General features: G+C 32.5%; 1 protein-coding gene across 8 annotated transcripts in view; it reads left to right on the top strand.

The window, feature by feature from the left end:
- Positions 1-590: 590 nt before the first annotated feature.
- The window catches only part of LOC105319920 (EH domain-binding protein 1), a 50,309-nt gene continuing 39,877 nt past the window's right edge, over positions 591-11,022 (top strand). For 3 of the 8 annotated variants that reach the window (XM_034470603.2, XM_034470602.2, XM_034470598.2), the window contains exons 1-10: positions 592-740; positions 3,044-3,159; positions 4,759-4,816; positions 5,581-5,730; positions 6,125-6,306; positions 7,885-8,105; positions 8,839-9,232; positions 9,803-9,875; positions 10,456-10,619; positions 10,898-10,946. In XM_034470603.2, coding sequence (XP_034326494.2) covers positions 3,059-3,159; positions 4,759-4,816; positions 5,581-5,730; positions 6,125-6,306; positions 7,885-8,105; positions 8,839-9,232; positions 9,803-9,875; positions 10,456-10,619; positions 10,898-10,946 — 1,392 coding nt within the window. In that variant the 5' untranslated portion in view covers positions 592-740; positions 3,044-3,058. Of the gene's footprint in view, positions 741-3,043; positions 3,160-4,758; positions 4,817-5,580; positions 5,731-6,124; positions 6,307-7,884; positions 8,106-8,838; positions 9,233-9,802; positions 9,876-10,455; positions 10,620-10,897; positions 10,947-11,022 lie in introns of all 8 variants that reach the window. The other 5 variants (XM_034470599.2, XM_034470597.2, XM_034470606.2 and 2 more) reach the window with 4 other exon arrangements.

Genomic DNA, 11,022 nt, shown 5'->3' with positions numbered 1-11,022 from the left:
TTTAACATATACTGGATCGGGAACAGTTATATTTAGTATATTCAGATCATCTCTCTCTCTCTCTCTCTCTCTCTCTCTGTGCAGGCATGAATTATAAATAACATGTCACACTAAACTTACTTTACGTGTGCAAAAACAAATTTTGTCTTTTTTGAAATATTATATTTAGAATACATGTACAACAAAATTGATTAGCTCAATTGGAGACATAAATAGCAAATGTTATTTATGTCTCTGGCACAAATTAAGCAAGGATCAAGTAAATAAAAAAAATATATTGATAAAAGGGTGTAATGAATGTGGTTGGATAAAAATATATAATGCAACAGCTGCTAAAAGAAACTAGTCCAAGGCATAAATTATCAATCAGTTACAATTTTCTTTTAATTGTGTGTGTGTGTGTGTATGTAAGGGGGGGGGGGGGGAATGAAGAGAAAAGGAACAAACTTTGAACGAGTTATCTAATTTAAAAATAGTAGCACTAAAAGGCGTAAATTAAAGAGAACTCCTTACTGAATACTTTTCTTTTACCAATAACTTGCCTTGAACCAAATTAAGCAGAACATCAACGAAAATCCAACATTACACTTTATCTAAACATATAGACTGTTTAAAAGGGATTTTACATATCTAAATTAAGCCAAATTTTAACGGCGGTTTTTCCGAGAGAGCAATGTTATTGTCACGTGATTATAATGGCATTAAGAGTTTATCCTGTCGTAGATCGTGCTGAGGTCGACGTGAGTATTTTACGTGCTCGTTCATTTATTTATTGTATTGGGTGTTTAGAAATCACCATGAATCGTTTTAAGATAATTCTGAAATGACTAGAGTGTCTTCTTCCTCTCCTGTCGCGGTGATGTGTTTTATGTTGATGAGGCGACGTGGTACGATGGTTATACTATAACTTATAGTACCGACTTGTCGGATGGGGATCCTACTGACTTCTTCAGCATCCTTGATCCTGCCTCACATAACTCTACACTATGCTACATTTAACAGAACCTTCTTAACTGACGAGTTTTCTTAGTGTATTCAATTCTCGAGACATGTGAAGAATTAAAACTATTTTGCAATTGGAAACGTCAGTGTATACTGGACAATGTGTTTACTGGCTGTGTTTTTTTTATCCTTTTCAACTTAACGATAATACATACTCATTACATTTGTTTAGATTCTATTGTCATGTTTAGTCGAGTCATTAAGAATTAAAGATTGCGGAAACAATTAACTGACCAAATTAATTAATATCACTGACCACTGCTGAATATATCATTTGAGAGAGTTTTGAATGAAAATTAAATAAATGTTAAATTCAAGTTTAAATATTTTAATTACCTTGAAGTGACCAAATTTTTACATGTTTCAGTTCAGAAATCGTTTCTATAGCTGAATCATAATGGTGGTCATTGAACATTTTGAGATTCTGAGCCCTTGTGCTGGGTTCCAATAAAAAATATGATATGGTACTTGGTAATTATCGTGATAAGAGGTTGTAATCTATCACATGTTAATATTACACAGCTCTGCCTCAATTCAGTTAAATCTTGTAGACTGTATCCCACAAACTCTCTACAGTCAATGTAGTTTCAAATCAGCAATTTTCGACCATGTTTCTATGTCCTTCGAGATCAGCAATGGCAGGTTTACATTAATTTTTCATTTGAGTCACAATCCTGGCATCAATAGAATGAAAAAGAAGAGAAAGAAAAATAATGACCCACCATCATAATTTTCTGGAGGACAGCCCCCATGCGCATTGCCTTTAGACCCTGTTGAATGGAGTTTAATGTTTATTTTGGTGCACACTTAAAATAACATTCTTTTCTATGCAATGTACATAATGATATGTTCTCTTTTGAGAAGTGGACAGGCATAGCCTAAGTGGATGTAGGCTATGCCTGTCCACTTCTCAAAAGAGAATACATAATGATACAGTGGGCCGCATTCTTCATGGTTTTTTTCCTGATCCCACCCCATTTATATCCAACTTTCAGGTGGAAATTTTTTGTCACATTGATACCGTGGTACTTCATGCTGAATAACTTGAATGATGGCAAGTTAATTAATAGAACCTTCAAAGAGGTAGAGGGTCACTGCTATTGGCTGAGAAATCCAAGGCATGGTTAATACATACACTGGAGGAACTTGTTTATCTATTCATGAATAAATCATGTGGTCATGCATGGACCTTATAAGCTGGATTATCTTGATCATGAATACTCAATGAGACATGCATGATATTTTGTACAAGCCTATTTTCAGGGAAGATACATTGTAGGTGTGATTCAATTATCAATTCCCTCTTCCTGTTTGATAAGAACATAATGGTTTTCCTCATCATACCACTTCCTGTGATAAATATTTGAAGTATTTTAAGAAAATAAAAGTCTTGAAAGAATTGCCCAATACTTTGAAAAAAACCCCCAAAACTTGAAAAAATAAAAGTCTTTGTAAGATACATCATTACATGGTTAGCTTCATATAATATTTGAGTTGTGAATTTGAGTTATTATATGTATAATTATTATTATTTTTCCCTCATCTGAATTTAAACTATTCATTATACAAGCTTTAACGTACATGTACTTTGAACTATTTTGAAATTTGTGAAGTATTTTTATGTAGAAAAATTATTTTGAATTACACTTCCTTGTAAAATTTTCACCAGGTTCTCATTTAATGGAGAATGTTGAGCTATCCTGCTACTCTAGGATGTTTACAGTTTATATTTAGTTTCCCTTTTGTCAGAATACTGAAGTACAACAATTATATCGCAATTATGTCCACTTGTTATTTTTTTTATTCTGGAGATGATCTTAGTTTGAAAAAAAATGTTTGTTAAAATGATTTTATGTGACCATACTTATCAGTTTATGTGCAAAAAGAGTTTTGTTTTTATTTGTTTTAGACATAAGTAAGCAGGTATCCAAAAACTTTGTCATACATTTTTAAGCTGATCATTTTTTAATATTGATAATGATGTTTGTTTTGTATATGTAAAAGGAAATCAAGGTAATTTTTTTGTAATAAATTTTTGCAGATGATGTAAGAGAGAATGAGTGTTTGGAAGAGATTGCAGAGGGTGGGAAAAGATGCCTCCAAATTCCAGTTCACTGCCTCATACCAAGAGCTGGAAGTAGAATGTACCAAAAAATGGTGAGATAGAACTCAGCTAATTACCTAGAAACACATCGAGGATATAACTGGAGTGTTCCGATGTATAACTGGTCTTTCTGCGTACAAACATTTTTATACAGTTGATATAAGGTGATAGGAATTATATTTTGAAAAAAATTAGTGGTAAAAATTAAGAAATGTTAGTTGAATTTATTTGATTTTAATATCATGTTGAAGTAGGTATCGATTATGTTTTAAAGTGTTACATGGCTTAGTATGGATATGGCAGATTAATTTAAGATATTCTTAGATTGCGTTATGATACAAGAAATTCGAAGATTATAATGTACATGTATTGTCTGGAGGAAGGCATTTCTAAACCTGATAAACTCAAAACATTATATACAGTATACCTGATAAATTCAGCATAAATTGTACACATTTGATTAAAGCTGACATGAATTCATAAAAGCATTTGTTCGCCATGTTAGTATCGATCGCTCCTCTACTGCCAATGGGGTATATATACCGGTTGAGAAAGTTACGGTCGGTTGTTTTCAGATCGAGGCATTCAGGTTGCAAGGACTTCTAAATGTATAAACCACACATCGTAGTGAAATGTTTGTAATGAAGAATATAAAAGGAAATAACAATAAATAAAATACAAAATATATTTACATGTATTCTTTAAAAAAGTTCCAAGGTATCCGTATTATTTTGCACTGAAAGTGCTGTCTTATTTTGCATGCACATCGAACATGTATGTCGTTCGCACATAGTGCATAGCGTTTGCATCCTTTTGAAAACCCCGGCGGCACTACATCAAACACAGTAGCTAAATGATAGTAAGTCAAAGAAAATAAAAACGTAACATCATTTTCATCGGTTTCTACAAAAAACACTCCGTTTCTAAAATCCTTGCAATCATTGACATTGCTCGATCTGCCACAGTGTGTGGTTTGCACATGTGCAATGCTATAACATACACAGGAAAACAGTCTACAATTATCTAGGATTTTTGAAGTATCTGTGCCTGGATTTCAGTCTGTCTTGTTTCGTTGGATATTCCTTGCCAGTGCAGTGGTTTTCATATTATTTTTGTTCAAAACGCGATTCTGCACGTCTTTTCGTCCAAGGTAACGTGTTCGGGTGTATGAAATACCTGAATGCGGTGAAGCATGAATAGTGCTCTTGGCCTTATATAGGGGGTGTGTAGTGATGAGTAGAACAATAGAAATCGACAACTAATATGGCGGTAGTCGGAGATAGAAGGGAAATAATGCGTATTTATGAATGTCAGCTTTAATGTGTTGTCTAAATACAGCTATTGTTAGATAAACACTTATTAAGGCCCATTGACAAAGAGGAAATTGTTTTTGATAGGATTTTAAATAGCTTACATATTTTTCTATTATTGAATAATGACAGCATAATATGTGAAGATGCCAGGAAGTATTGTTAAATTGATATCTGTGTAACCCTCAATTTTATTATGTATCAACCTGTACATATAATAATCCCCCTCCCCCCAACACACACACAAACACACTCACACAGCCTCTTCTTCATTCATAAGGTTAGAAAAGCCAATCTTATTTATGATTTTAATAAAGAAGGACATCTGTAATATTTTCATAGGCAACCCAACAAGTTATGTATTGTTTGGACGCGACGAAGCAGACGAAGGTCCACAAAGGTAAGCACAGTATTGTCTGTTCATCTGTATGTGCATGTACCCAGGAAACAACAATACCGGTACATTAATTCAATATCAGTACATTTATCAATAGTATCAGTTTATATAAAACCAACCCAAAAGACTATTATGAATTTATTTAAATTTCCTTCTGGAAACTACTCGGCTATTATGTAACAAAACAAGTTTCTCACACCTGCTCACAAGGCCATAGGCCTCATACACACAAAGTTTTCATCCTAAATCAGGTACCTGGTACAAGCTATTGCCTACCACATATCGAGCCATGGATCTCCTACATAATGTCTTTTTACAGATATTGCAGGCCTTGTTGTCTCCATCCAGTTTTGTAAATATACAAAACGAGTGTATTTTTCATACTTTCTGTATGTTTTGTTACATGATCGCTATTTACTGGAAAAATTAAGAACGCTCATTAATTGTTTCAATTGTTTACACCTAAACTTGGTCCAAATTACATGTGCTAGAAAAGGAAACAGAAAAAGAGCTTACCTTTTGTTAATTTATATATAAGGTTACTGATAATCCCTAATCTGAAATGAATAAGTATTCAAAGCAGCCTTCTTAGATATGAAAATTTAAAAATGGTGGATTTTAGCAAATTGTTTGGAATTATTTTTCAGTCAGTCTGTAAAAAATCTATAATTAACATTATGATATGGTCAAGAATATTTGAAGTTTGTGTGATTGATGGGATGAGAGTAAGATGGTACCTGTTTTTATGATGGGGTCTCTACCTTTAGCTCCACACCTGGGAGCCAACCATTCAAAATCCATACAAAGGTATGGTGACCTGGACTGTCCCAGAAAACATTGAAATCCAGGTGACTTTGTTCAGAGACGGTCAGCATGTGGAGTATGAAGACAAAGAGTGGATATTCCAGATCGAAGATGTGAGTTTTAAAGCATGAAATTTGTAGGAACTGAGAGGTTGATTGATGCATGAAGAGAGTAGTGCCAGCAAATGAAGGAATTACCAGTAACTGTAAAAGCATAACTATTCGTTAGGATGAAACTATATAAATTAATGATTTAAAATGATATTGTGGGTATATGTACTAAATTTTGTTAAAAGAGCAATATTAAGCATGAAACCTTATGAAATATTTGTTGGGGATTTAAGTTCGTTGTTGAATGTTTTAAGGGAAATTAACTAGATTTAATTCCCAACTTATATTTTGTTTTTTTCAGTATCTCAGCAGTGAAAATATATTCTTGTTTTGCAGTGATATGAAATTTGTCATAATTTTTTTAATTTTTTTTTTACTGAAATCGTTTCTTTTGTAGCAATCCATGGCCGGAAGGAGAAAGATCCTGGCTACGGCACCAATTAACATTAAAGAGTTTGCTTCTTCTTTACCAACTCAACATACCATGAAGCTAACCTTGAGACCTACAACTAAAAAAATTGTCAGCGCCTCAATGCAGTTCACATTGTCTTGTCTGTTCCTAAGGGAGGGAAAGGCCACGTAAGAAGTTATCATTTTATCATTTAAGGTGGCTCGACACACCAATGCATTATATGATGGATCGATGAAGAATTCTCTTTGAGAAATGATTATTCAAAAATGACACCTATATCGGCCTCTGATTATTTTATATGAATTTTTTGGTATTTTTTGATAGAAACCGGAAACATCGTTTTAGCTGCGAACAATATATATTGGAGCTAAAAATTTGTTATCAATTAATGCACAATACAATTATCTATAAATACATATCAAAAACGGCCAGATAAACTTTGAAATATTTTTGTAAAAAAAATGATTATGAAAATGAAAAAAAAGGATTGTAGATATTTTTTAAATCTATGGATAAAAACTGCAGATAAACTGTTACTCGCATTTAACAATTGCTGTACAATCATTTTTCAACAAGAAATTGAAAACAAATAGTGAAATTAAAGTATAAATGGAAAATATTAAAATCGAACCGATCCCGATTGTAATTAAACTGATCCTGAATGAAATCACAGTTTATTTGTAAAATTTCAATTTTAAAATAATTCTGATCGGGATCAGTTTTTTTTCAATCTGGATCGGTTCAAATTTGATAAATAGCAATTTTTCCAAAATTTCGCATTTTCATTTCAATTTCTTTGTAAAATATCATTGTTTAGTAAATAGTTTATGTGACTATATGTTATTTTAAAAATTTTATCCATAGATTAAAAAGATATTAAAGAATTACAATTTTGATTTTCAGAAATATTTTTTTAATTAAAAAATTAAACACTTGACCAAACGATCTTTGGCATGAATTTATTTAGAATTATATTACACATTAATTGACAACAAGTTTTAAGCTCTAATATATTCTGTTTGTCTGCAAAACAGTTTTTCCTATTTCACAAAATTCGTATAAAATAACTGAAAGCCGATATTGATCTCTGTTTTGTGGAATCATGTTTCAAAACAGATTCTCTGTCGATCCATAAAATAAAATTTTGGTGTGTCGAGGAACCTTAAGAATAATTTTTTTCCAGAAAAAGATTTATAAGAATTATAACTTTTTAAGTTAAAAATTTTCTCAAGAAACTTTAATGCTATGAGAGAAATTCATTTGTATGTATCAAACAGAAAACTAAAGTAACATTACTTTAAGGTCAGACAACTCATTTCTCAATTTTAAATAACTTTTTCCAGGAATTTGTTATAGATTTACTACTAATTGACAAGCTTTCTTGCAAAAAATTAGGGTATCTTACCAGGCAATTGTGCAAAAAACTTGAGTATGCAATTTCATATATAATCTTATTGAAAATACACTTGTATTGCTGATATAAAAATTTTGGCATATATATATATATATATATATATATATATATATATATATATATATATATATATATCTATATATACATATACATATATATATATATATTCAAAATTATTATCATTTTTAAAAATGATAATAAATAATCATTTAATTTGGTACATTATAAGGCCGTTGAAAATTTGAAAAATAGTTATCATTTTCGAGGAACATGTTGTTGTCTGACCGTAATGCTGTTTTATGAGATAAAACCAATGATTTTCTCTGGACAGAGATGAGGACATGCAGTCAGTGGCAAGTCTGATGAGCATTGGTAAGACAGACATAGGCGTGATGGAGGATGTGGAGGAGGTGGATGAGGAGTCAAGCAAGGATTTCTCCTCGAGGCTCTCTGAGATCACCTCTGAGTTCGCTAAACTTGAAAGTCACCATGACGGTAATCCGTTTGGAAATCCTTTTGAGGATGACCTTGACCTGGAATGTGACTTCTGTGGTATTGTGTGCTTGGCTTTTTTTTTCTTTCTTTCTTTGCAATTTTGATTATTTGCAATTACTGTTATGTTTTCTTAATATTGTAATTTTGGTTTGTTGAAAATTTGAAAAGTTTTCAGAATTGCATGATACGTGCATTTGTTACCTGACTATTTCAAGTGAAGTTAATAATGCAAGATCTGAATATAACACCAAAAAAAGAAAGAGTATGGAATTTTAAAGATAGAAATAAATGTTCTAACTCAGTTCTGGCACAGTATTAGCAGCTGCTTTATTATTGTAAATATAACAAACATTTTTGATTTTGTTGCGTCCTTTATAATGAAATTTATGTTATGCAATGTAATTACTATAGATAATAAGGACCACTATCAATATAGATTTAAACAATTAATGATGTTTAATGAGATGTGCATCAGATCTTCATGTACGGTATATAATTATGTAAGTTTTTTTACTAGCAGATTCTTCCCCCTTAAAGTTACATGTATGAATGATCTTTGAACATGTGGAATGATCCAGAAAACCAAAACTGATTTTTCTGTGTGCATTTTTCATTAGTTTGGGAAATGCACTTTATGCTTGTGATATTTATTTTCTACACTTATTTCATACAGGCAAAAGCATGCAAGCAATTGTAAGCTGCAGCTTCTACAGTTAATTTTTCGTAAAACTAACAGTCAATAACATCCTTTGCCTGGGAATATCTCACTCTGACTTTCTGTGCCTTTCAGACCCAGTGATAGAACAGAAACCTGTTTCTCTGAATCCCTTTGAGGAGAGTGAGGAAGAGGAGGAAGCCACTAACCCTTTCACTGAGAACTCTGCTTCTAATGACTCTACAAATGCTCTCACTGCTAGTCAATCAGTCAACCCCTTTGACTCCCTTGACTCTGTAAAACCAGAGAAAAAAAGTGATATTTTGCCTGTCAAGAAAAGACGGGCCCCGCCCCCTCCTTCAGGGAGATCTAAAAGTGACATGTCTAACAAAGAAAGACCTCTCTATACAGGCACGCCCCCATCCTCCCCTGAGGAGCAGAGAAAGAGAGCAGAGAGGGCTATAACCCCTCCCTCGGAGTCCTTGGACACCTCGGCCAGTTCCTCCCTCACTGCCAGCCCTTCCATACAGTAAGTGACTCCCCAGAAACTCAGACTTGTAGCACTCCAAGGGGGACAATTATTACTTCTGGAAGTTCTTCACCACACTTTATAGTTATTTGAAAGCTACCGTAGTGTTTTGAGAGTAAATATTAGCACAACAGTAATAGGTCTACAATGTATGATTGGTGGTTATTCATTCCTATTAATGGGTCATTTATTCATATTAGTTGAATTTTTTGCTATTTACATGTGAGTAATTGTAATTCTTAAAAAAGTAGTAGTTTTAAACGTATGTATTATCCTGATGTCCATTCCTTAGTCCATATTATTTATATTAAGACAACCACTGAAGTATACAGTACATAGGTAATTGAACCTTGATCCATTGTTTTTAGCTCTGCCATGTTAATTGTCAGATTGATGGCATACAAGATCTGAAATATGATAAACTAAGAGTACAAAGAGTTAATCAAAAATCCTTTCATCTCTGCATTCAGTCCTTCTGTGTAGAATACAGTGCATTAAGATACAGGTACATGTGTTGGATTTCAAACGGACTTACACCAACTGATTGAGCTGTGGCATTTTATATTGCAGGTTGTCTCCACAGCATAACTCAAGTGATCTGGAAGGCGACCGCAAAGTCTTAGAGCCACTGGACATGAACCAGGTGATCAGATAGTTGGTTCTACTTGTACATGTATACAGGTGTTCTGTACATATTTAAACAATAATATGAACTGATTCAGGAGTTTTGTTTGAAAGAAAATATATATGAAAGATGTAGATTGGAAGTAGCGTTAATGACCTGTCATTTGAAATTCAATGTGCAATTGGAAAAAGTAATGTTGTTTACATAAAACAAATTAATTTTGTTCCTTTTTTTTTGTTTTAGAAACTATGAATTCTTTTCAGATGAAATAAGTATGGTAACAAATAATTGAGAGATGTTTGTTTTTTGAACAATCAGAACTTCAGACAACAGTTTCTTTTTTTGTGTAATCAACCATTTCTTTACAACATTTAAGTTCACTGAAAAAGAAAACAGTTAAGAGAGATTAACTTTTATATATGTATATATATTCCTGCTTTGAATGAACAGCTTCAGAGAAAGATGCAGCTGCTTTTATTGTTGTTTGGACTTCTATTATTGATCAAACAAATTACAAATAGCTTAAAAGTTTGTTGAAAAGAAATGATAAGTAGCAGAATTTATAATTGAATCAAATTGTAAATGATTTTCATTACAGCTGGATTCTCCATCCAGAGCACCAGACTCAACAAAGAGCTTGCTGGACTGGTGCAAAGAGGTCACTAAAGGGTATAAAGGGGTCAAGGTCACAAACTTAACTACATCTTGGAGAAATGGAATGGCCTTTTGTGCTGTGGTTCATCATTTCAAGCCAGATTTAATGTGAGTTTAAGTGTCATGAAATGTTTGACAGTATTCCAATATACATACAGGTTCTTTTAAAAAGCAGCAGTAGCAATAACATCTGAATATTGTTTTATTTACTTTTAACATATATATGTGTACCATGATCTCTAAGCAATTTGCTTAGAATAACAGCATAGAATATAAGATACATATACATGATGATTATAAACTTTGGAGTTTTCTATGAGAATAAACAATATAATTTGAAAACCAAATTTAATTTACCATTAAGTGTTTTTTTTTTTTTGGTGTAGAGATTTCAAATCACTGGCTCCCCATGATATAAAAGGAAACAACAGAATTGTAAGTACTTTACTAGAGTTGTGCTTCTTGAAGTTAAAGACATTGCTACATACTTGTTGAGATGGGTTTCTATGCT

Source organism: Magallana gigas, chromosome 6 (genome assembly GCF_963853765.1).
Source record: "Magallana gigas chromosome 6, xbMagGiga1.1, whole genome shotgun sequence".
NCBI classification, from domain to species: domain Eukaryota; kingdom Metazoa; phylum Mollusca; class Bivalvia; order Ostreida; family Ostreidae; genus Magallana; species Magallana gigas.
Note: the sequence above shows the minus strand (reverse complement) of the source record. Positions and strands in the feature narration are given on the sequence as shown.